This window comes from Nelusetta ayraudi, unplaced genomic scaffold (assembly GCF_046127955.1).
Source record: "Nelusetta ayraudi isolate G7.1 ecotype Tasmania unplaced genomic scaffold, CSIRO-AGI_Nayr_v1 ptg000057l, whole genome shotgun sequence".
Lineage (NCBI taxonomy): Eukaryota > Metazoa > Chordata > Actinopteri > Tetraodontiformes > Monacanthidae > Nelusetta > Nelusetta ayraudi.
This window is the reverse complement of record NW_027466107.1, coordinates 2,947,886-2,973,496: the sequence shown is the minus strand read 5'-3', so window position 1 is coordinate 2,973,496 and position 25,611 is coordinate 2,947,886. Positions and strand designations below refer to the sequence as shown.

General features: G+C 45.7%; 2 protein-coding genes across 6 annotated transcripts; one reads left to right on the top strand and one right to left on the bottom strand.

Moving 5' to 3' along the window:
- Positions 1-252: 252 nt before the first annotated feature.
- On the top strand, positions 253-24,973 carry dock6 (dedicator of cytokinesis 6). 5 transcript variants are annotated; one of them, XM_076038818.1, is made up of 50 exons: positions 257-479; positions 2,545-2,632; positions 3,854-4,032; positions 4,284-4,352; positions 4,513-4,639; positions 5,051-5,263; positions 6,005-6,090; positions 6,213-6,279; positions 6,510-6,659; positions 6,764-6,844; positions 6,987-7,143; positions 7,251-7,381; positions 7,729-7,822; positions 7,977-8,139; positions 10,383-10,500; positions 10,719-10,789; positions 10,900-11,038; positions 11,203-11,304; positions 11,424-11,510; positions 11,823-12,054; positions 12,204-12,368; positions 12,466-12,638; positions 13,240-13,341; positions 13,660-13,746; positions 14,478-14,573; positions 14,668-14,808; positions 15,348-15,461; positions 15,553-15,723; positions 15,823-15,962; positions 16,119-16,288; positions 16,417-16,568; positions 16,912-17,094; positions 17,309-17,435; positions 17,569-17,653; positions 17,815-17,911; positions 18,030-18,164; positions 18,302-18,454; positions 18,599-18,757; positions 18,837-18,937; positions 19,033-19,225; positions 19,333-19,476; positions 19,608-19,739; positions 19,863-19,877; positions 20,243-20,368; positions 20,476-20,565; positions 20,741-20,977; positions 21,299-21,442; positions 22,323-22,429; positions 22,527-22,700; positions 23,546-24,973. In XM_076038818.1, the coding sequence occupies exons 1-50, from the start codon at positions 430-432 to the stop codon at positions 23,574-23,576; spliced, it is 6,348 nt and encodes a 2,115-aa protein (XP_075894933.1). In that variant the 5' UTR covers positions 257-429; the 3' UTR covers positions 23,577-24,973. The 5 variants fall into 5 exon arrangements, with proteins under 5 accessions (XP_075894937.1, XP_075894933.1, XP_075894936.1 ...); XM_076038821.1 differs by lacking the exon at positions 13,240-13,341; XM_076038820.1 differs by lacking the exon at positions 13,660-13,746.
- On the bottom strand, positions 8,122-9,894 carry angptl8 (angiopoietin like 8). Its single transcript, XM_076038829.1, has 3 exons — positions 9,530-9,894; positions 8,839-8,988; positions 8,122-8,735 (listed from the first exon to the last, which is right to left on the bottom strand). The coding sequence occupies exons 1-3, from the start codon at positions 9,824-9,826 to the stop codon at positions 8,586-8,588; spliced, it is 597 nt and encodes a 198-aa protein (XP_075894944.1). The 5' UTR covers positions 9,827-9,894; the 3' UTR covers positions 8,122-8,585.
- Positions 24,974-25,611: the final 638 nt, after the last annotated feature.

The window sequence follows — 25,611 nt, the reverse complement described above, 5'->3', positions numbered from 1 at the left end:
ACACGACCGAAAGCGGAATAAATACTGAACTTGGAAGAAAGATTGACATATCTTATCGATCTTCGTTGCAGAATCACATTTAAAGAATCCGTTATTTTTTATATACAGCACAACAACCGTGGTTCAAATAAATAAATAAATGAAAGACTAAAACAGCACTGATGCTTTTATTTTTGAAGTATTACTGGCCGTTGTGTTTGGCGGCCTCTAACAGATGCAGTTCAGTTCCCGGCCGCTGGGGGCTGGTGAAACAGGGAGGGATCTTTGGCCAGTCCCGGCGCGTGGAGGAGGAAGCGGGGAGTAGAGAGAGTCTGCATCCCCGTTCTGCTCGCTCAAGACAGGACACGCTTAGCCAAAGTCAAGCGAGAGTAGGGGGAAGAGAGAACTTTCATTTTGACCTGGACGGGCTTCTGTAAATGGAGATGAGACATGACATCCACAGCGAGCGAAAGGAGGGCGTTTGCTCATAAAATCAACCGGTGAGACGCTGAGAGAAGTTGTTGGTTTGACAGGTTACAGTTTTGCCGCTCGGCCGAGCCTGGGAATGAGCTGCTGGACGGACGGCGCGTCTAGCCCGCATGCTAGGAGTCGTTCCTCGACTCTCCACTCACTCACTGGCTGTTCAGCGGTCGGTCTAAAACGGCAGAAAGTTTTGAATTTCTCATCTCATCGGCCACGCTTTTGTTTGCGCTCCCTGGAATGCTTTCACTAGTGTTCTCTGAGGCGTTGGAGAGTTAAATATCGCGTCACTTTAGCCTCTTGCGTTGTCTCTCGAGCATTGTTATCAACAATGACAGAGCTGCGCAGCGGCAACGTTGTCATGCTGGAAGCTAATCCCGGTGGTTTCCCGTCTAATACTCGTACCTTAAGCGAAACGGCTTAGTAAAGTACCGGGGTTAGCCGCCTACCGTTCCGCAAAGCGCATGTTTTGAAATAAAGTATCATCGATTTAGATGCGTTTATTTTTGAGGCGTGTGAACGCTGCGCAGCGTCATTGTGGCTACCTGTTACTACATGTTGTGAACCGGTTTTCTCCCAGCACACCGAAGTATATAGTACGACTCTCGTCGTGATTAATGCTTATTGATGACACACACACACCACCACCACCTGATAATGTGCTGAGGTTTGCAGCAATAAACCTGTGGGTGAACAGAGAAATCTATTCCTTTTTGAAGAGAGAATTTTGGCTTTGTGACAATTTCTTTGCAGATTTTATCCACTTGTTTAGTGCTTTTCCCTGCGTTTACAAACTTAATAGAGTAACAACAGACTTCTACTAATGGTAAACTTAAAATAAATTTAAAAAAAAGTTGTGTGCATATGTCACTTTCAATTTTCAAATGTTTATTGCTGCACTATTAATATTACACACACTGTGTAACATATTCTAAGTAATTAGTAAACCTGTCGGTTATGGTAAAACAATCTCAATCTAATAATAACAATGGTGTTTGTTTACGCTGCAGTGGACGATGGAATTCCTGTGTGAGGGCAGCTCAAGCCACAGTGGGGGGGGGGGTATATACATTAGTGGTTTTGAACTGACTTTTTAAATCTGCGGTAGCCCTCGAAGCCAGTTAAGCGTCTCCTAACTAATGCTTGTTGACCCCTGTTGATGTGTCCTAGAAAGATATGTTTCATTAAGCTCACTCTTGGGTGCATTCTCGGAACCATGTCAGTCTCATTCTGATGGGCCCTGACCATTGTTCCATGCAGGATGCAGGAAAAGGGTGGGAATGGGTGTTCTGCTTATTGTACATGCAGTCGATAGTTTTCCTTTTTCCTGTTTTAAATTGGGCTGTGCAAAGCTGTGCTTGGCGTTCATATCACACAAAAGTAACCATGCAAAAATCCTGACTTAGAGATGGCTACTCATTAAAAGTCTGACCACTGGTCAGAGCTGGATGGAGTCCAAGTGTATTGATGGATTAAAGATGTAAACTTTAGATCTATAGTTAGGAGGGCCATGGTTTGGGAAACGTTAAAGCCTGAGCAGCTGTGTATAAGAGAAAAACAGACATTTTGTGGTTTCCTAAGGAGCAGCTGTTTGCTGTCTCTTTGAAAAGATTGTTTTCTTTTTTTCTGGCTTTGTCTCTTTTTAAGCCTCCAGTTGCCGTTGGTCCATAAAGGCCATGGAAAGAGTTCTGGCTCCATGCCTACTCCCTAGAGCCACTGTTCTGTGAGATTTCGCTTGAAATCCCTGTGCGTAACAGCTGCTTGCTTTCAGAATCCTGACCGGTACCAGAAGCTGAAACTTGCTGATAGGAAGGAAGAGGAATTTTCCGATTATATGGGGCATGCGAGTGCAAATTAGCTTGGCTCTGCCCTGGTTGGGCTGTGCACATATTTTTTATTTATTTTTTTATTTATTTTTAACGTAAACAAGCACTGTATCACACTTATTTTTGGCAAAACAGATTTTTGTAGCTGTGAACTAATTTTAAATTCTTGAGCAATATTTTACCTGCTTGTTTTCATTTCTGCAAACTGTGTTTCTCTTCTGGTTTTGACAAGCAAACAAATCTTTGCTCCTTGTCTCAGGACCGTTGCCGCAGAGGTGAGGAAGCAAGTGTCCAGAGACTATGGTTCGCCCCAGCTTGGCAAAAAACGAGGAGGAGCGCACCACCCTGTGAGTCACCCTGTGTTTAACCTGCAGGAGCTTTGGAACAGACGGCGTACAGCTCTTTAATTAGTGACATCACAGTCTGATGGGTGTGACTTGGCGAATTTGGTTGAGGATGCATCTGGACAAAAGCAGTGCAAACAAGCATTACCTCATAGGCTTTTTGTGACAAGGTGTACTTTTCTTTGTGCATACATAAACAGGTGCACATTTTCAACTTGATTCGTGTTTTTTTTTAAAAATGCATTTACACCAGAATTACTTTGCTGATTGCAACTACAAGACAAACAAATCAGCAAATGCACTGTGCGGCACGGTGAAACCGACAGATTGGAAAGGGGAAGCACTTAAAGCAAGTTAATGTTGTGGAGCATTCTCCACTCTAGATAATGTTAGAGGAAACTGACAGACACAAAGTGAATGATGCTTAGCTGAAGTAACTCTGCGGAATGCCTTGCTGACTTCTGGTAATGTTTGCTTCACTGCGAATGCCAAACCCTCGGGCCTCTGCAGTTAGGATAACTTATAGGGAATCCTGCAGTCTCCTATCTGTTAAAAACAGGTTGCGAAACAGAGTTGTTGTGTCTTCTGCAGTAGTCCACTTGAGAAGTGAATATATGTCTTCATTATAGACGTGCATCAAAATTGGAAGGTTATTACTGGCTAATAATATGCGACTGCTCGCAGAAGTGGCCTCAACGTGTAAACAACACGTACTTGACAAAAGAAAAAATGGAGAACTGAAAGCAGACTGTCAAAGCCAACAGCATTTATTGTTTCTGTTTCTTTGCAACAAGCGGGAAATAGTTTTCAATCAAAATGCAACTTTTTTTTGGTCAGATTTCAGTCAAGATTGCCTGTTGATATTCTTGAAACAAATTGTATCATGTGTTGCACTGAAATTCTTGAAGTGCTTTCAGGCTCTGGTGAAATTTTCTTCATGGATAAAAATAATTCCACCCAGTTAAACATTGTAGTCATGCACTGGTATGTCAAGATAAAAAGATAAAAATGCAAGATAAACATGACATCTCTGGAATTTCACTGAAAATGCAGATACCAAAATCATTTATTTTACCCTTACATAGCACCTGGTATTCATAGTAGATGACGAAAACATTTGCCTTTCTGCTCTGTACTTTCCAAGTCATTCCCATCAGATTAAAATCATAATTCAGGCTGTACCTTGGTTATTTATTCATAATCCCCTCCTGCTTTTTTTTGCAGTTGCCCCTGACAGAGGTGGTTGAGCCGGTCGACTTTGAGGAATATGTGAGCAGTCATGCTCCTGGGGTGGAGCCGGGTCCCCTCAGACAGCTAATGGAGTTCCCCCAGGACGACCTGGAGCTCCTCCACCAGGATAAAGAATGCATTACACTGGAACCCCCGCTGCCTGAGGAGGAGGAGTGAGTACAGCTGCCAACAGCCTTGTACAGTGACGTACACCTCCCTCAGTGGTGTCAAGTCTGTCCACACACACACACACACACACACACACACACACACACACACACACACACACACACACACACTAATATCCTTGCTCGTTGAGTACACACACATTGCTACAGATGGGAACAAAGTCTCTCTCTGTCACACTGAACAGACACATTAAAGCCAACTCAGCTCAATTATTAATGTGTTTTTTTCTGTGCAGTTCACTGGATCCCAGAGTGAGAGATGCCCTGGCAGTCTACACAGATGACTGGCTCATCATTCAGAGAAAGTAAGCTGTGACAGTTCTGCTACAAAGTTCACTTGGCTAAGCACACATGTTTCATCCATGGCATGATAACGAGCTCCACTTTCTGCACTTCGCTGTAATTTAATCAACTTTTACATTATGAAAGGGTTCCTTCCTCTCTTTTTTTTTTTTCCTGCCGCAGATATCAGCACTTTAGCACCATGTTCAGCCCTCACGGCTCTGAGCGCCAGAGGGAGAGGCAGCGTGGTCTAGTCAAACAGACCTTTGAACTGGACGAGGCTGCTGCCGCCGAGCGCCAGGATGAGCAGGTAGCTAATGGAGAGCTGTTGGAAGCGCATGCATCTTAAAAGCTTTTTCACTCAAGGTTTATTTTTACACGCAATATTGATCCTCCCAAAAGACACAATATTGCCTGGAATAAAAGCTTTTATAAGTTATCATCTATGATATGCGAGTAGATGGGATGAGAGCGCATCTTATATCTCATAAGGAGAACGCTACAAATGTACTGTGAGTAATGCATACATTGATCAACCTGGTCCATTATCCTTCCCACATTCCCCAGATGAGTCATAATAAATGGTAATAAGGTAATGGGATCTGCAGCGTATTGTTCTTCCTATCTCTCCTGCATCAGCTGGGAGCACTTAGTGATGGCATGTTTGCCTGGAAGGAGGGGAAAAAACAACACATGACCTCACTCCTCTTGTGTTTCCAAGGATGATGCAAAGCGGCGGTCGGTCAGCCTCGACGAGACTCCTCGGGGCAGCTGGGCCTCCAGCATCTTTGACCTGAAGAACTCCTCCCCGGACGTCCTCCTGCCCTCCGTGCTGGAACGCACGGCAGCCGAGGACATGGACCGGCGCAATACCAAAGCCCGTCAGCAGGGGCGCCACGGTGACCTGCTCGGGCTGTACCCTTCCCCCGATGAGGTTTGTGTAAAATGATTTGCTGCTAAATTGCTCAACTAGCAGTATGGTCTATTACAGACTAGCTTTCACTTCATTTAATGGGCTGGCTTGATTAGCTGAAGGCTAAACATGCAGCTGGAATGAAGTCAACACATAAACATGGCAGCCGAATTAACACCACTAGTGTTTAAATCACTTCAGTTTACCCAGAATTGTCCTCGAAGTTCAGCTCAGTCATTGTAAAAGCATGAGGAGATTTTAAGATAAGATAAGATAAGATAAACCGTTTTCAGTTTGATCTACTGTTTTTCTTCCTTGTTCTTTTTTAGGACAGCTAACAGCAATACATTTTCTTCTTTGCTTTGCCGCAAACAAAATAGTCGTGAAATCCATGAAATGTTATTGTAGATTGAAAAAATGTTTTCACTTGGTGGCTGACAAGACGGAGATTTCAGAATAGGAACTGAGCGCTGCAGTCTTATTGAAATGACGTGTCAGCGTGAACTCTGTGTTTGAATTGTGGACGAGAGCGTTGCCATGTGCTCAGCTCTGAAGAATGCCGAACGCCTTTCCAATAAGTAGTGTCTGCACTGGCTTTGCAACTCGGCCACTTTCTGAGGTCTTTTTTTTTCTCCTCCTCCTCCTCCTCCTCTCACTTCATCCTCGCATTGCGTCTGTGTACACAGCGTCACTTTCTCTGCTGCTTTGTTACCATGACATCTGTGTAAATGTTATGCTGGTGTGTGTGTGTGTGTGTGGTAGGATGAAGCTGTAGAGCGATGCTCTGCTATCGAAGTGCCCAAAGAACACTGCGGCCAGAGAATCATGGTCAAGTGTCTGTCTCTCAAGTGAGTCGCATTAAAAAAAGGACAAAAAAAAAACCACACAGCAACCGACATGTTCGCCGTATGCGTCTTATGGACGCCATGTTGTGCGATATTAATAAGGCTCTTGTGCATTTTTTCTTCAGGTTTGAAATAGAAATCGAGCCGATATTTGGAACACTGGCTCTGTATGATGTCAAGGAAAAGAAAAAGGTATTTTCTTTCCCCCCCTTCTCTCATTAGATAGCTCTTATTCAGTTAAACCACTTACGTAATGCTGAGATCATGCCCGTCTAATTAAATTTCCCTTGTCTGAAAAGGTTTTAGTGGTTCTGCTGCTTAGATCACCCGAATCAAAAGTGAATTAAAATCCCTTGACGCGCATCCTCGCCCACTCCCCTCTCGCCTCCGCTTCCCGTTTATCTCCATCTTCTCTCGTGCAGATCTCTGAGAATTTCTACTTTGACCTGAACTCGGATCAGATGAAAGGGCTGCTTAAGTCACACACGCCCCATGCTGCCATATCAACACTTGCCCGTTCTGCAATTTTCTCCATCACATACCCGTCTGCAGACATCTTCTTGGTCATTAAGGTTTGTGCATTAAAAATTGGTTCCGCTTTACATTTGACCACGTTTTCTTATGTGACATTTTGATATGTGCATAGAAAAATCCTAACACGGTGCATATATTTCAGCTGGAGAAAGTCCTTCAGCAAGGCGACATCGGTGAGTGCTGCGAGCCATATATGGTCATGAAGGAGTCGGATTCCTCCAAGGTAGAACAACGTACTTCTCACTTTTTGAATCCACACCTACAGCATATAACACCTACTCTGCAGGCTAACTGTTAAACACACCCATTTAAAGCTGTTCTGTATTTGATTGTGCTTTTCTACCATGTCTGCTCTTTAACTTCAGCACAAGGAGAAGCTGGAGAAGCTGCGGCAGCAGGCCGAACAGTCCTGCAGTCGCCTGGGCCGCTTCCGCATGCCTTTTGCCTGGACGGCCATTCACCTCCTCAACATCGTGAGCAGCGTGGGAGGTCTGGACCGCTCAGACCCGGACTCCGACTCTGGTGCTGCCAATTCAGTCACATCACATTTAATTTGCATCATGTGAGACCAGTGTGCAGGCGTGTGCATCGCTAACATAGCAATTTTCTTAAAAACATTTTCCACGCAGAGAAAAAAGGTCTTGGGACGTGGAACGAGAGAAAGAAGAAAGGCTTTGAGCGGATGAGCATCGCGGAAGACATGTGCAACTTTGCCACTTTCCGGCCAGCAACACTGACCGTCACCAATTTCTTCAAACAGGTCGGGCTCCCTCTGTTGCTGACAATGATGGCTCGCTCCTTATAATGATGGCTCGCTCCTTGCTCCATCTTGTTGCAGTTACCCTGAATCACAAAATGACGCCAATATCTGGCCGGTCTCCTGGAAAGTAGAGATTGCCTCATAGCCTTTCCAAAAGATGAATAATGAATGAATATTTTTTAAAGTGGACTTGGCCTTTTTCTAGTAATATTATTTATGACACTATTCAATATTGTTTCGTTTATTTTACATCTTGGAGTTTTACCAATAAAACTATGTTGTGAGAGATATAAAAAGCAACAGTATTCCCACTGCATATGGTGCTTCTCTGTTTCGACTCCTTGAAGGAGGGCGATAGACTGAGTGACGAGGACCTCTACAAGTTTCTGGCAGATATGCGGAGACCCTCCTCTGTTCTGAGAAGACTGAGGCCCGTCACAGGTAAACAGAGACATTTTTGGCAAACGCTCCCCTGGGATCTCAAATGTCGGTCAAGTAATTTTGAAACCAATTTAATGTAATATCATTGTTACTCGAAAAACTTCAAAGTCGTCTGCAGCACAGAGTGACTTGGCGTCCTCTCTTGTCCCTCTAGCTCAGTTGAAGATTGACATCTCTCCAGCTCCGGACTCACCGCATTACTGTCTGTCACCTGAGCTGCTTCATGTGAAACCCTACCCGGACCCACGGGTTCGCCCGACCAAGGACGTGCTGGAGTTCCCAGCTCGATACGTGTACACCCCACACACCACCTACAGGTCAGTACTGTGAACATTCACTCGTGCACGACCAAGAGAATGACTTCTAGAATAACAGAAGACACACTTATAGTTTTTGCTTATAGTATATAGTATTTATACACATTTATAGCCATAGTCATTTTGTATCATAAATAATTTCCTGGTGAACACACAAATACTGACAGTTAAATATTTAATTTAAGTTCCGGTAGTTATTTTTAAAACTTAGCTGCAAAGCACCTTTTGCTAAACAAAAAAAGAACAAAAACTTATACACACTAGAAAGCAGCCGTAACAAAAAGTGTACTGTCCCTAGAGTGAAAATAAATGTGGCAGGATTAGATAGGAGTGCAGTGATGTTGGCATCAGAGCTGCATGGGGCTGAAGACATTGGTGGGAAAACCTTCAAGTGACTACTCCAAAGCTTTGCTCTGGTGTCATGAAAGGAAAACTGGCGTTTTATATTAAACACTACTGACAGATGTTGAGGAGGAGCGCTTCACCTTCCGCTGCAGTTTAAGGAGCTGATCGTCCTGACTGTTAATGTTCTCTCTCTGGAGCTGTATCAGTTCCTGCAAGCCTCTCAGGATGTAGCCGTGTTCCTGGGCTCTCCCCTAAAAGAAGAGGAAGAGAGACAAATTTGTACAACAATCGCGACAACAAAAACAGCAACCTCTCAATTGTGCTCATTATTCATTCAGACCGTTTTTCTAGTACCTGCAGTTCTTTGACGCTGCCGGGTGCGGAGCTGTTGACGTTCATCTCCAGCCTCTTCACTTTTGTCTGTAGCTCCGCCTCTTCCTGCTCCACGCCGGCCAACCAGTCCTTCGTCATTCTGGTCCGAGCCTGTTGCTCGGCCATCTGGGCCTGTCAAAAGAGCATCTGTCTTTATTATCCTCTTCCTCCAACGACGACTGCAGTGCAGCTGGCAGCTGCCCGACACACACACACACACACACACACACACACACACACACACACACACACACACACACACACACACACACACACACAGCTTCCTAATGACACAATCTCAGTCTTATCTAACATAAGAGGGACAGTCAAACCTGGATATTGCAAACGTTAGAAGACTGATTGTTTTGAGGCTATAGGATCTTATAAATGCCAAAAATGAAAGATGGCTAAAGAGTTGTGGTAGTCATAACACGTCTTTGTGAGGTTTGTCTTTTTTCCCCCCATATAGCCAAAAGCTTCTTTGTTGTGTCTTTTCAGTAGTTTCCTTCCCCTGAAGCCTGAAGGATTCAGACATTTAATCTGTGGGGGAATTTTTTTTTTTTGTTATTTTTTCCTGCCTCCTTCTCCCCCTGCATGTTGTGCCGTTTCAGATGTGCAGCTTGATTAAAAATCCAACTCTCCTTGTTTACATATTTCCTCCATATTCCCTCACCTGAATCCTCTGCAGCACTTCTTTCATCTCCTTCTCCACCTCTGCCGCCTGCTCAGTCTGCGTCCCGAGCGTTTGTAGAGTCTCCTCTTGGCGTCGCAGAATTTGGCCGATTTTCTCCATCTTTGCCTCGGTGGTTTCGTGCACGTATTTAAAGGCCTGGCTGAACTGTATGATGCCAAACATGAGCAGGTTGACCTCCTGCTGTGTAGCGCCGGCAGCTTCTGTCTTTCTGGCCTTCGTGACCGGACCTGCGTGGGCGGCCAAAAAAAGTAGAAACAGGACCAAGATGGGCTTCATAGCAGTGTCACTGTCGGCACCACTATAGTCCGACCGCCGAGTGCAATTGTGATATGTTAAATTTGGAGGGCGGTCACCTTGTCTTATATCGGGCCTGTGCACGCAGTCCCATAGTGAAACATTAGCTCGGTCGAGGTTCGATCACAGGTCTTGTCATTGACCTCGCCTTGAAGTTTAACCTCCACACCTACTAATTTTGACATGTAGGTCACAAAAATATGTGACATACATAACAGTGTGTGATGCAACTGCACATGTGTTTGATGTCGAAAACACAAGCGCAGCGTGATGATCTGTGACTTGTCTTTTGAAGACTTGTGATTATTGTGTCATCATTGATTCTCCAGGAGTGGATAAAATCCAGCTGTTTCAAAATACTAACTAATGTTACCCCAGATGTTTACCCTGTAGAAGTGACACAAAGTCAACACTGATAAGATTCTAAATTGCCTTTGAGGAAATATTAATAGTAGTAGTTGACTGAATCTGTCTCCCGTTGTCACTTGTCAGTCGGCTCTCTGATCATTCGGCATTCTTCTCACTGTGTGTTTTCTAGGAACTTGCTCTATGTTTACCCTCAAAGCCTGAACTTCAGCAGCCGTCAGGGCTCAGTGAGGAACATCGCTGTCAAAGTTCAGTTCATGGCTGCAGAGGACCCCAGCCAAGCGCTGCCGGTGAGTCCCAGTGGAGCAAAATCAAAAGAGGGATTTCATTCTCTAAAAAAAAAAACAGGTTGAGGCACAGTACACACGTTATTCTCAAGGGAGAGAAATTCCTTGATTTTCCTTTGAAAGTTTCAACTCATCAAATCATGCAAATGTGTTTTTGCACAAAGATTTCCTGTTCTTCGGGTCAGTTATAACATAGGTTTTCTTCTCCCTGGATTGGCTAGGTCATCTTTGGCAAGTCGAGCTGCGCCGAGTTCATGAATGAAGCCTACACTCCTATCATCTACCACAACAAGTAAAACTCCTCCTCCTCCTCCTCCTGGCCCCTCGCTGCCTCCCTCCACCTGGAGCCCGTCCAACTTTTTTGCTTTTTAACTTTTCTAAATGTCGTGTCTCTTCCTGAAGGTCTCCTGAGTTCTATGAGGAGATGAAGATGAAGATCCCTGCCAACCTGACAGACAACCACCACCTGCTGTTCACCTTCTACCACATCAGCTGCCAGCCCAAACAGAACACTCCTCTGGAGAGCCCTGTGGGCTACACCGTGAGTACACTGGCCCGCGTTTAACACTCCCTTCCCACTCACACACACACACACACACACACACACACACACACACACACACACCGACACACACATGATCAGATGGCTCCCTCTGTTGTCTTGCCATGGCTGAGAAACCCCCGTGCCTTTCTTCCCGGCTGCAGTGGATCCCTCTGATGCAACACGGCCGGCTGCGCACCGGCTCTTTCAGCTTGCCCGTCTCGGTGGAGAAGCCTCCTGCGAGCTACTCGGTGCTCACCCCTGACGTAAGTCAGTCGCAAAGGTAGACTGAGTTTCACCTCAGTTTGCCCGGCCATTCCTCCCCCTCTTTGCTCCATTGTGATGTGACTGGCTGTTCAATGAGAAGGACTGGGCTCTGTCACAGGTTCAGCTCCCAGGCATGAAGTGGGTGGATAATCACAAAGGAGTGTTCAATGTCACCGTGTCAGCGGCCTCCTCGGTTCACACTCAGGTATCACAATCATCATCTTCAATCTCAAGTGTTTTGCCTTTTCTTTGGCTTTGGCCATCCACCTTCAACCTCCTCTTTTCAAGCTCTTCTCTGCTTTAAAGCTATTTATGGAAAGAGATGCTCAACTAAGGCGAGCTTACAATAAAAGCACAATGTATATATTTTAACCAGGCAGAAATGGTACTTTAAGCTAAAAATTTAACGTAGACTGTTTATAACACCTGGGCCATTTCAGCAAATGTTAGTAAATTTTTTAAGAAAGCAAATGTTATCTATAGTTCACAATTTCTCAACTTCTGTTTCTCCCCCCAGGACCCCCACCTGGACAAGTTCTTCACCTTAGTGTACGTTCTAGAGGAGTACTCCTTCCCCTTCCGCCTGAAGGACGTCATCATCACCGAGGCCAACATGGAGGGGGAGCTGAAGGCCAGTATGGCGGCGCTGAGAGGGGCTCTGCTTGACACTTGCGTCAGGTTTCTGCACCAGCTGCTCAACAAGCTCATTCAGCTCATCGTCTACCCGCCAGTCATCGCTGGACAAATTGGTAATTGAACTCAGCTATAAAGTGCATTTCTCAGAACATTTGTATTTTTAATGCAATCATGTTTTATGCTGTTACAACGCGTATTTCACCTTGTTACTATAATAATCGAGATGTATTTTCGACCCAATCGTTTTGAACTGTGTCTACAGTAAACCTGGGCCGGACTGCCTTTGAAGCTATGGCCCTATTGGTCAATCAGATCCACAAGAACCTGGAGGGCAATCAGGACCAGCACGGCCGCAACAACCTCTTATCTTCCTACATCCAGTACTGCTTCCGTCTGCCCACTGCTGAACCTGCAGTGCCCCCCTCAGGTTGTTCACTACTCTGTCTGAGCTCAACATGGCCGCTGCTGTTCATCGTTTTGTTTGACAGTATCGCTAAAATCATTAATTTTTTCTGCTGGAGCAGCTGGCTCACAGTCCTTCGATATGCCCATGCAATACGCCACCATATCGAGAGCAACGGCCCGTCCCAGCAGTTTGCATCTGTCTCGCTCCAAGAGCATCAGCAACTCGAACCCGGACCTGGCCAGCAGCCCAGTGTCTCCTGATGAGGAGGTGCAGAGAATCATAGGGAGCAAGGTAAGCTTTGTCGTCATAGTGAAGTTTTTGTGGTACTTATGGTACAATATTGTAGTACAATATGATTTTTTTTTCTGAAAACTTTATTGTTCTCTGTTATATTTGTTTATATATATGTACATTGTATATTTGATGTATATTTTTATTTGTCTCGTATTTTTCTTTGTACAAGAAACAACTGTAGAAACAATATCATGAATTCTGCCTAAGTAGCTAAAGAAAATATAATTTTATTTTTTTTACAGAACAACTGTTTTTGAATGTCGTTGGCTGTTCCTTTAATGCATTGATTGCTGTGGCTTGGGTTGACTGAGAACCCTTCTCTCTGTGCTGTTATATGCTGTGCCTTCCTCCTCTTCTTCATCCTGTTGTGTATCATATTGGACCCCACAGTTCTCCCTCCTTCCTCCTCCTCTCGCCCGACCCCCTCCACTATTGTTTCCCCGCTTCAAATCAAGTCTCTCGTGTGGTAATTACTTTCCCCTCGTTACTCACCGTTGCGCACTTGCCTCTTGCCACTGTGTGTGTGTGTGTGTGTGTGTGTGTGTGTTTGTGTTTGCGTGTCTGTGTGTGTGTGTTTGTCCGTGGTGGCTTATGGCAGGGCATTGACCGCTCCCACTCCTGGGTAAATTCTGCTTATGCGCCCGGGGGTTCCAGATCTGTGCTCCGCCGGAACCCCAACTCCAGCTGTGATCTCAAGCAGGTGCCAAATCCCTCCGTCCTCCCACCGCTCATCCCCAACCACTCATCTCTGTCACTGTCTTTCTCATGAGTCCTTTTCTCATGCCACTCACCTCTTGTCGTCACCTCCGGCTAACACTCGTCTCGGCTTGCTTGTTTCATGCAACTTTCTTCTATAATCATCGCTTCCTCCACCCGGGGCTCATCACACTTCTCATCGGCCTTGCGGCCATCGTAGGGAGCTCTCTGGCCACGACCGGCCCGTTTCCATTCACCCGTTCTCACGTCACTTAAACCCTCATGTGTATGTGTGTTCACCTCACCCATCACCCTGTATCAGGCAGTAGACCGCAGCTGCAATCGCATGTCTGCCTTCCTGGAGAGCACGGCCTTGTTTTCAGTTCCCACAAGGCAGATTGCCAAGAAGGTAACACTGACTCTGACCGTAACCACATACAAACGTGCCATTCTTCACGACAAATACATTCCGAATTCCTTGACCACTCATCAGCTGTCTGTCTCATTAACCCACATCTCCATTTATATGTTTCTCCTATAATGGATGTGAAAAACTGAGGCCCAAAAAGGGCATTATGTCTTTGATTTTAAACGTTTTTTGCTTTTTCTTTAATAAAGCCGAGATGTGTCTTTTCAGTACCTTGACATGTTTCAAAGGTTGTGTAGGTTGAAGACTGATGCACAACAATGCATAGAAGAAGTGGGAACACATACTTGGACATTGTTGTACTATTTTGTTCTGGTTCAAGCATTGAATTCATAAGATTAGTCTCTCCCCACTTTTAGTTTCTTGTTGATTGAAGAAGTTTAAAATAAATAAATACATAAATAAAAAAAACTCCAAGAATAACCACTGATCAATCTCTGTGCTTAGGTTGTCATAGTTTGTGTGCAACTTTCTTAGAAACGGTGTACGAGTAAGCTTCTCAGCTGGTAACTGACAGTAGTGCCGTGAGAAACCTGGTCTCCAAAGGTTTGGCAACTGCAGCTTTGTCAAAAACACATAATTAGAAAACTCTGTAAAACCCCCAGTTTTATTTATGTTTTGCACAGCGTTGGGACTTTGTCATGATCAGGGGTGTAGACACTTTGATGGTTTCCTGGTGTAAACTGAAATTGTCTTTGTGTTGACTGGAGCAGCTGCTCCATGAGGAGCTGGCATTGCAGTGGGTGGTCAGCACCAGCACTGTGAGGGAAGCAGCACTTCAGCAAGCCTGGTTCTTCTTCCAGCTCATGGTGATTATTATTATTATTCTATTTATGTGATACTTTGACCTGCCAACACAGCTCATGCACTAAGCTGCTGTATTATTCTTGCCTTCCACTCCAGACTAAGAGCATGTCGCACCATTTATTCCTGACCTCCAAGTTGGACGTTCCTCGGCGTCAGCGGTTCCCAGACCGCTTTGTGGACGACATTGCTGCCCTCGTGTGTGCCATCAGCGCAGACATAGCCAATCGATACCACAAGGTAAATGTAGAGCAACATTAGCAAGCTAACTGAAAGTTAATACTTTCTTCCCATTTTTCCTTTTTCAAAGAATCCATAATATTCTCACTTTCAAAATACTTTTTTTTCATGCACTTGAGTGAAACATCCTTACATAAATAAGGTTATTCAAAAGATAAGATTATTCAAAAATCTCTCAGTGTTAATGGTATATTTACCCCTCTGTTTATGGCCTTCTGCAAAACAGTTGATTGTATCTTCTGGCTAAAAGAAATTGGTTAATTGGACCTTCAGCATCCAGACAAAAACACGGCTCCAACGCCTGACTGGGGGAGGGGTCAAGTGGAAAATGCATCACTTTTTTTTCTCATATCTGAGGAAACATTGTGAAGTGATTTTTGCTTTATATGTGAATCTTTCTGACAGGAATATTAAGTCGGCCAACATGGAATGACCAGGTGTCATCATCCCACATGTATTTGAAATCACGCCCTTCCCCACTTCCACTTGCTCTTCCTCTCCCCGTTCTCATAAACATCCTCCCCTCTGTTTCCCTGCAGGACGTAGAGCTGGTGGAGAGGTTAAATAGCAGTCTGGCTTTCTTCCTGAACAGCCTGCTCTCCCTCATGGACCGTGGCTTTGTCTTCAACCTCATCCGTTCCTACTACAAACAGGTGCCAGTTGTTTCCCAGCCCTTATTTTTTTTTTTAGTTTTTTTAAGAATCACCTTGATGCCAACATCTCACACGTGTTTGTGTTAAGCAGATCAGCAACAAACTTCATACGTCACCCAACCCCAGCGCCCTCAACGCCCTCAGGATGGACTTTCTTCGAATTGTGTGCAGCCACGAGCACTACGTCACCCTCAACCTGCCGTGCTCCACCCTCAGCCCTCCGTCCTCGCCCTCGCCGTCCACATCCTCCACCACATCGCAGGTGCGGACGCAGGCTGCTGTTCAAAGCACTTGTTAGCACGACTTCTCCTCTCCTGTTACCTTAACGCCGCTTCTTGTTTGGCTGTTGTCGCGCCCGCAGAGCTCGGCGTTCTCCAACATGGTGCAAGACCAGGGAGTGGCCACCATGTTTGAACTGTCCGTCCCATTTCGCCAGCAGCACTTCCTGTCTGGCCTGGTGCTCACTGAGCTCTCACTCATCCTGGATCCTGAAGGAGAGGGGTAGGTTCTTGAATCCTGAGCTGACCATCGGGAATTGATATTAAATCTGCCCCCCTGGAGTTTATCAGAAATTATGCTGGAAATGTTTTGATGATGCGCGTTTGCTGTGGTGAAAAACACAATTATATCATTTTTTCTTTTCTCACTTCTCTACAGTGTGTTCTTCCTCCACAAAAAGGCCATCAGCGCCGTACACTCCCTGCTGTGCAGCCATGATTCAGACTCTCGCTTCACTGAACCTCAGGTCAGAGCCCATGTGGCTCAGCTCTACCTGCCACTCATCTCCGTCATCATGGAGACGTTGCATCAGCTCCACGATTTCTCCGGTCAGGATATTACACTTACTTACTTACTGACTTCTATACATTTTTTTTTTTTTTTTTTTTTTCACTCACTTTAATTTTATTCCAGGCTTGTGTTGCACCTGACTGAACGCTTCTTCACATGTCTGCAGATTTCTCGCCCGTAAGGGTCCGCCATGCCCCCACCCACGCCGACGACGCTGACCCAGACAGCGGCAGCACTATCAGTCAGTCTGTTGCCATGGCGATCGCTGGCTCCCCATTGCCGCACGCCAAAGCGAACCCCTTCGCGCTGCCAACAGTGGTGAGTGAGTGATAAAGGTCGGGGTCAGGCTGCTCCCCTCCGCCGGGGCTGTGCAGTCTGACAGGTCACACATGAGTCTTTGCGTAGGAGGCTTCTGCCTCAGTTGGAATGAAGAATCTCTCTGGCCTTTTCCTCTAACGACAGACAGTCATTCAAAAAGCATGTGAATTATTTCCACATTGCTCCCCTCCTCTGAGTCAATACTTCCCTCTGTTTGCCTGTAGGGGGCTCTCTGTCCCTTCACAAACTTTTCCTTCGTAAAAAGCCAGTTGTTGTTGTTGTTGTGTTTTCTGCCCATGCTGATCGGGACCGCCACTGAGTTCTGTGTGTTTGTCTTCACCAGCCCGGGCGCCAGTCCAGCTCGCTGTCTGCCGAGTGCAGCAGAACCCTGCTGGTGTGTTTCCTGTGGGTGCTGAAGAATGCAGATGCAGCACTCCTGGAGCGCTGGGTGTCTGACTTGTCTGTGCTGCAAATCAACCGCCTGCTGGATCTGCTGCACCTCTGTGTCTCCTGCTTTGAATACAAGGTGCAATAAACCTCCCACTGTCACGGGTAGAATCGGACTGCGTTAATCATTAAGCGCAAAGTTGGCATGTTGATATATAGAGGCCTAATTTAGGCGGGTATGTCCTTCAACCTCATAAAATATCTGCAACTAGTTGGCTTGAATGCTGTAATGTTGTGTTGCTGTTGCTCTTTTGTCTGGCCTTTGTCCTCTAACGTTTGATGAACCCTTGCAGGGGAAGAGGACTCTGGAGAGGATCAACAGCCTGACCTTCAAAAAGTCCCAGGACATGAAGGCCCGGCTGGAGGAGGCCATACTGGGAACCATTGGGGCCCGTCAGGAGATGGTTCGACGCTGCAGAGGTGAGCCTCGCCACAGCTGAGCTGAGCTGAGCTGAGCTGTGGTGTTGCCTCACGTTTGGCGTGTGCGGCTGCTCTCATCTGAGGTGTTTACAAGTTTACCTTGGTGGAAACATTTGCGTGTTTGCCCGTACAGAGAGGAGCCCCTATGGCAGCCAGGAAAATGTGAGGTGGAAGAAGAACGTGACTCACTGGCGGCAGAACGCAGACCGAGTGGACAAGTATGTTCTTTACATTAAATCAGTTGTGCCAGCTCAGGGCCGACTTGGCCAGTTTGCCCAGTATGGTTGGAAAAAATTACACAAGTAGTTTTATTGCCCAGATGCTGAAATTGTGGCATTTTTTTATGATGCTGAGATGTGATTCTGGTCCACGTGAACAGGACCAAAGCCGAGATGGAACAGGAGTCTGTGGTGGATGGAAACCTGTCGACTGAGGCCTCTCTGATCGTTCTAGATACACTGGAGATTGTGGTCAAGGTAACTTTGACCATATTAACAACATGTTGTTTTTTTCCAGCTATTCTCTGGAAGTAATGAGTGTGTTCTGCAGAATTATCTGTTGATTTAGTGTATGTGTGTGCATGTGTGTCGACAGACTGTGGTGGCTTCAGAGCTCAAGGAAAGCGTTCTGGGCGGAGTGCTGCGTGTGCTTCTCCACAGCATGGCAGGAAACCAGAGCGCCCTCTTCTTGCAGCACTGCTTCACTACACAAAGGGCTCTAGTTTTCAAGGTGAAGTTCCGTTTTTGCTTCTTCTTTGTCATTTTTCCTCACAATCTCCGTAATGGATCTTTCTAGTACAACGTTAATGTTAATTCATTGGTTTGTGAGGACCCATGTTATGTAAAAACTTGCGTGTGCTCGTCTAGTTCCCAGAGATGCTGTTTGAAGAGGACACAGAGCTGTGTGCCGACCTGTGCCTGCGTCTCCTGCGTCACTGCAGCAGCAGCGTCGGCTCAGTCAGGAGTCACGCCTCCGCCTCGCTCTACCTCCTCATGAGGCAGAACTTTGAGATTGGAAATGTAGGTCTGCACTGACTTCACACCGAAGCTGCACAATAAACCCCAGAGGCAGCAGTGGTCTCTGGAACGGGCTCAGGTTGTTTGTGTATAATGAGTCACAACTTGTCCTCATTTTTTTTGTATTTTTTTTCTTCTCTCAACCAGAACTTTGCTCGAGTGAAGATGCAGGTCACCATGTCCCTGTCATCGCTCGTGGGAACTTCACAAAATTTTAATGAGGAACATCTCCGCCGCTCGCTCAAGACCATCCTGACTTACGCCGAGGAGGATGTGGAGCTGCGTGACACACCTTTTCCAGAGCAGGCATGTTGTGCGTCTCACGCGAGGCTCTTCTTTAGGGACTGTTCAAGCTTTACTGATGTTTTGTGTTTGAAACATTCAGGTTCAGGATCTGGTGTTCAACTTGCACATGATTCTTACCGACACTGTGAAGATGAAGGAGCATCAGCAGGATCCGGAGATGCTCATTGACTTAATGTACAGGTAAATGCGGTGCACAACAGCAACACTTGTATATGGAAAAATAAAATCTAGACTACAGATGTTTTGCCTTTGTTTTTTGTTTTTTATGTCGCCAGGATTGCAAAGGGCTACCAAAACTCCCCGGACCTGCGTCTGACATGGCTGCAGAACATGGCGGGGAAACACTGCGAGCGAGGCAACCACGCCGAAGCGGCCCACTGCCTGGTCCACAGCGCGGCCCTGGTGGCGGAGTACCTCAACATGCTGGAGGACTGTCGCTACCTGCCCATCGGCTGCGTTACGTTTCAAGTCAGTTGAGGGGGAGGGAAAAAAGCGGAAAGCGCGAGCCGCAAGCTAAGCCCGTTATTACTGCCGCTGGCCAACCGCTCCTCTGATTGGTCTGCCTTCGCTCCCAGAACATCTCCTCCAACGTCCTGGAGGAGTCAGCCGTGTCCGATGACATCCTGTCTCCGGAGGAGGAGGGAATCTGCGCTGGAAAGTACTTCAGCGAGTCGGGTTTGGTGGGCCTCCTGGAGCAAGCGGCGGCCTCTTTTCACATGGTACGACTCACATTCTCCAACCACACGGTGACAGGCCGGCATCACCACGGCTGAGGAAACCATTGCGCAGTGGGGGGGCAGATGCTTCAGCGTTGAATGAACTTCATTGCCTTGTCCTCCGACTCCTCCAGGCCGCCATGTACGAAGCCATAAATGAAGTGTACAAACTTTTGCTGCCCATCCACGAAGCCAACAGGGACTTCAAAAAACTGGCCACTGTCCACGGGAAGCTGCAGGACGCCTTCAACAAAGTCTACAACCAAGTGAGTCAGAGCCCAAAGTCGCCTGCAAATCTCTGTGATAATGTTCAACAATGGTAAAATGTTGCATTCCCGCATGTTTACTTATTCAGTGTCTCTGTTCTTCCCTTTTTTTTAATCCTCCAGAGTTCAGGATGGGAGGTAAGAAATCATTTTATCACAGTGATGACATTCTAGGATACAGTTTTCCTTTCTAATGACTGTTTTCTGTCTTCCTGTTTGCTTGTTCCGTTCTCACCTGCCTCTGTGATTGGCATGTTTCTGGTGAGTTGTACTGAAGTTTTACTTTTTGATGTAGTTTAGTTGAAACACTCGCTGACAGAAGTGTTCTTCCGTTTCTGATGTTAACGTTTTGTCATTGTGAAACTTAAAATAACTATTATTTTGAGCCTTTTCATGTATTTGTATGATTCTAAAGGAAACAAAAGAAGAAATCCCAAAGTGTTGTAACATCAAATAAAGTTCCATGTCAGAACTTCTCCCCCCCGTCTCCCCTCAGTGTTTAGAGAATGTTCGGGACCTACTTCCGGGTTGGTTTCTATGGTTCCCGGTTCGGAGACCTGGACGAGCAGGAGTTTGTCTACAAGGAGCCGTCAATCACCAAGCTGTCTGAGATCTCCCACAGGCTGGAGGCATGTTCACTCCTCCACAATCCATAAAAGTGTCGTCGGGATTTATGACCAACAAGTTTTGTTTTTGTTTTTTTTAACAACCTCAACTCTGGATCTTTGTGGCACAGGAGTTTTACTCTGAGAGGTTCGGTGATGACGCGGTCGAAATAATAAAAGACTCCAATCCGGTTGACAAAAACAAACTGGATCCCAACAAGGTAACGTCAGGCGTGTGTGTGTGTGTGTGTGTGTGTGTGTGTGTGTGTGTGTGTGTGTGTGTGTGTGTGTGTGTGTGTGTGTGTGTGTGTGTGTGTGTGTGTGTGTGTGTGTGTGTGTGTGTGGAAGGGCCGCTGTGTGCACATTGTGCAACACTGAAAGCTTCTTGTGCTCCAGGCCTACCTCCAGATCACCTACGTGGAGCCGTTCTTCGACACCTACGAGCTGAAGGAGAGGGTCACCTACTTTGACAAGAACTACAACCTGCGCACCTTCATGTACTGCACGCCGTTCACGCTGGACGGCCGTGCGCACGGCGACCTGATCGAGCAGTACAAGCGGAAAACCATCCTCACCACGTCGCACGCCTTCCCGTACATCAAGACACGCATCAACATCATTCACAAGGAGGAGGTGCGTTGCCCAGAGGTTGCACCAACAGCGTCTGCAGCCCATTTCCACCGTTTAATTTTTGATGCTTCCATGTGTAGCGAACACATCAATCGCAGCGGGTAGAATTGTTCAGGCAGGAAGTCAATGATGTGAAAACACAGTGGATCCGGTTGATTTTCATCATAATATACAATGTGCTGGATTTAATTTTTATGTGTGCTGGATTTTACTGTGGAGGGGGGTTGGTGCGTTTCGTGCGTGCGCCTCACCTGGAGGCTTCATCACCTCATCCCGTCTGCCGAGGGACGAGTCAGCCGTGACTCTTGTCTGTCGCTCCTCCAGATCATCCTGGTTCCCATGGAGGTGGCCATCGAGGACATGCAGAAGAAGACTCAGGAGCTGGCCTTCGCCACCACCCAGGACCCTGCAGACTCCAAGATGTTGCAGATGGTGCTGCAGGGCTGTGTGGGCACCACCGTCAACCAGGTGCTCGTTTAAGGCTGGACAGACGCAATACGCCGGCCCTGCTTGTTTGTCTTTCCTCTCAAGTGGCGCAAAAACAAAGAAGGCAGGAATTTGTATATTGCCGGCGCCTCCTTCGCATGTGGAAATCCAACCACAGTGTTTGCCAGTGCGTCTGTATTCTCAGCAGACAGACGGGATGTTCCCAGGCAGATGCAGATTGAGCTTGAGACGGCTGCTGCACACGCCCAGGCTTTACTGGGGGATCGCTGCTTCATCCTCCACATTATTGGGCAAATTGTTTCATTCTGTTCTGCTCATCTCGGGTCCTACAGAATGTATGGTTAACACATGTGTACTCTTTCACACACACACCTGACTTTATTTAACATTTATCAACATTCCAAACAGACGCCTTTCTCCATGTTACTCAATCAGCGTTTCGCTAAAATTCATCCACAGGAAGGGCTAGAACATTGTTCCTCACCATCCATCCATCCATCCATCCATCCACCCATCCATCCACCCACCCACCATTGTCCGTTGCAAAACGCTGTTTACAGGTTTCTGGTTGATGCTGGTTGCTTAATTATGTCTCGGGATGCTTTGAGCGTAAGCATAGATTAAGGAGCTGTAAATGCCAATAATCAGGATTGGGTCATTTTTAAAAGCAGACGCAAACACACAGCGGAAAAAAACAGATAGATGCAAGAATCCAAATTGGACATTGAGGCTTGTTAATGTAAATCCAGCCTATCTCAGAGACTAGAACGCCAGAAGCTGTAGTGAAGCGCCCTCTGGAATATGAATCCCATCCTATTTGTGCTGCAAGGTCTGGAATAGTGTTTAAGCAGAGGCAGACATTCCTCAACAGATAAATAACAGGTTTTTTTCCCCCTCACAGGGCCCCCTAGAGGTGGCACAGGTCTTTCTCTCCGACATTCCTGATGACCCGAAGCTGTTTCGCCATCACAACAAACTGCGCCTCTGCTTTAAAGACTTCACCAAGAGGTGATGACACACTCTGTGACTCACTCGCAACTCATAAAAAAAAAAAAAAAACTGCTCCCAAACGGCTGTGCGCTCTCTTGTTGTTTTTGTCACGCAGGTGTGAGGATGCCCTGAGGAAGAATAAGACTCTGATTGGCCAGGATCAGAAGGAGTACCACCGGGAGTTGGAGAGGAACTTCAACAAGCTGAAAGAATCTTTGGGTCCTCTCATCAACCGCAAGATCCCCCAGCTGTACAGAACCCTGCCAGCTCAGGCTACACAAACACAACGGTAACTCGAGACACTGAGCACACAATCGCACACCCACGCGCAGACACTCACTGTGAGCTCATCCGCGCAGCATCAAAGCAACGCAGCAGCAACATAAAACCAAACTTCATGTCACTCACGGGTCATATGCATAGTTTGTGTCACCAGCGAGTGACGCAATCCCTGAAACCTGCAGCGTTTATCAGATGTTTGCTGTGAAATAATTAATAACGTAATAAGTTTTTTATCCTCTTGGACAGATTAAACTATCGCCACATTGTTTTGGCTGCTTTTGAACGTGTGAGAACTGCAAGCTCAGAACAAGACATTTACAGTATTCTGCTGATGGCAGTTGCCTTATTTTGAAAATATGCAATTTGAAAGTTTTTCTCTCCTGTCTTTATCCTAGAAGTATAAATTCCAAACGTGTGGGATTAGCAGTTTTAACAGTAAACCAAAACAAGATTTTTTAAAACGTCTTGACAGCATCATTAAATGACAGCATCAATAACAAAAGAACCATCCACAATGCATTGCATTGAAAAGTTGCATGCATTGAAAAAAACAAAAAAACAATGCAGGAATGAGAACAATGGATGAAGACCAATAAATACAGGAAAAATAGATCATTCAAATCAAGTTTTCTGTGTATCTATTGAGTTTTTGGGAGTATTAATCATGTGATCTTTGTTCTTCTAGTAAATCCGAAAATAGTTTTGATGTAGAAGCATATACAATATGTTGGACAACATGAAACATGATTGTTCATTTGTTCCTTTTGCACCTAAATTTCTTTTCAGGTCTTTTCATATCCCCCCCCCAAAAAAAAAAAATGTTTGTCGTCTTGCTTTTTCCCCCCCTCACAGAAACTCCTTCACTCGGTCCAGCCTCCGCTGAGTCCACTGTGGAGATGCACCAAAACAAAACAGGACAGCAACTCAGACCAAAACAAAAAAAACAAAACACAAAAACAAGCTTTAGACATTAGCCCTGTTCCGTCTGTTCCCCGCCCCGGCCCAGCCCCCCACCCCCTCCCACTGAACACCACCAACTGTTCCAGGCGCAGTCGCGCCGTCCTGCTCTCCTCCGTCAGGCTCGTTGTTTTAGCCACCCACCGGCCACCCAGTCACGCTATAATCCCTCCTGTCATCACTGCATACATGCAAACAGACAAACACACACCTGTGTCAGCCCTCCGTCCCCCCTCCGTCCCCCCCTCCACCACCTCCACCCGGAAGCATCTGCTGCGTCGTGGCCGCTCTCACACCTCAGCAAGAGAAATCAGCGGCTGTTTATTCTGGAGGGTGATCTGCACTGTAAACACTGGCTTTTGGAGCAAAGCCCCCGCAACACATTGGCGTTTCAAACAAGCTCAGAGGTTGAGCCCGCTCACCGTAATCCCTCATCTTAATCTTAGTGTTTTCTTCTTACATTGTAAGAGGACCACGAATGGAATGACGCTCCCAATCCCAAACTGATCTGTTTTGTCTTTTTGCGGCCAGTGGAGGCTGCAAAGTCCGTCTGTTTTATGTCACGGCTCTTTTTTTTTTATATATTGTGAAGAATTAAACTCTTGAACACTGCCTGGTAGACGGAGGTTATTAGATCAGTCGCAGGGAGTTTTCTTTTGTTATCAACAGACCAAATAACTAACATTCCTTCAGCCTCCTGCTGTCACATTCTGCCCGCCTTTCTCTGGGTAGCAGAGTTCATTATTATAGAGTGGAAGTGGGATCTCGCCGCCAAAGCTCAGGCTTTAAATAAGAAGGAAATTAATTTTGATAAAAGGGAAAGGCAGGACAGTTTAAAAGAAAAAAATTCAAACTGTGAAATTCTCCTTTAATGCACTGCAGTCACATCAGATGTTTATCTCAGACTCCAGGCTCTCAGCCTGAATATCTCTCAAAGCATTTTTTTTAAATAAATAAAAAACTGGCATTCGCTTCCGATCCTGCAGCTCAGCCGTGAGAGAGCGCAGTCGGACCCGTGTGGCGCGAGGCAAGTCCGCCTGTCAATCACTGCGACTGAGCTGCCGACAGAAACGTCCTTGTATATCGTCTTAACACCAAGTTTATACAGTCAATGTAGCTGTTTCCCAACTACTGTATCTGTTTGTAATTGCACTATTGTAAACACACTTTGGCACATTAACACTGTAACTGCTAAGATATCTCAAGTTTTCTAAACTGACAAAGCTGGAAAAAGCTTCTTTTTTTTTACCAATTAGATGATTTTTATTTATTTACAACCTTTTTTTTTACTGCTTACTATTAAAAAAACAAATGTTTCCAACATCCTTTGTCAGCAGTGTTTTGTGACGGCGTTTGTGCTCATTTCAGTGACGATTACGTTTAAAAAGAACACTTTTTAGAAACATTCAAGTATTTTAATTTCTCTTGAGAGTTACTCTAGTATCATGCCGTTGGCCTGAATCACAATAATACAACCTTGTGTATTTGAAATGTCTTGTGCGCTCTCCATAATTTCTGTTATGCTTTCAGGTTGCTGTGTTTTGTTCCAGCGGGATCACTTCAGGTCAGAATTGGTGAATTTGTTGTTTTGAGGGAGATTTTTAGCCGTCAGGTTTTTACTGTGTATTTTAACTGAAGCACAAGACCAAGTGATAACAAACACGCTAGGATACAAGAGATTCTGAATCAGGACCTCACCTGGCTTTCAAAAGTTAATATAGCCAATAAAAGCAAATCCAGGATACAATAAACATACTATCAGGTTTGGAGATCTTATGTCATATGATACTTTGAGTAAATCAATTTTTCCCTTTTCCTAATTTTTTTGTATTTTTTCCCCAATTGTAAAGTTAATTACTTTTTTAGAAACATAAACTTCTGTTTGGTTCTTTTTTTTCTGTTTAGTTTCATGCTGCAAACACTCGATTAATGGCACCAACATTTTAATTTGTCTTCGGTAA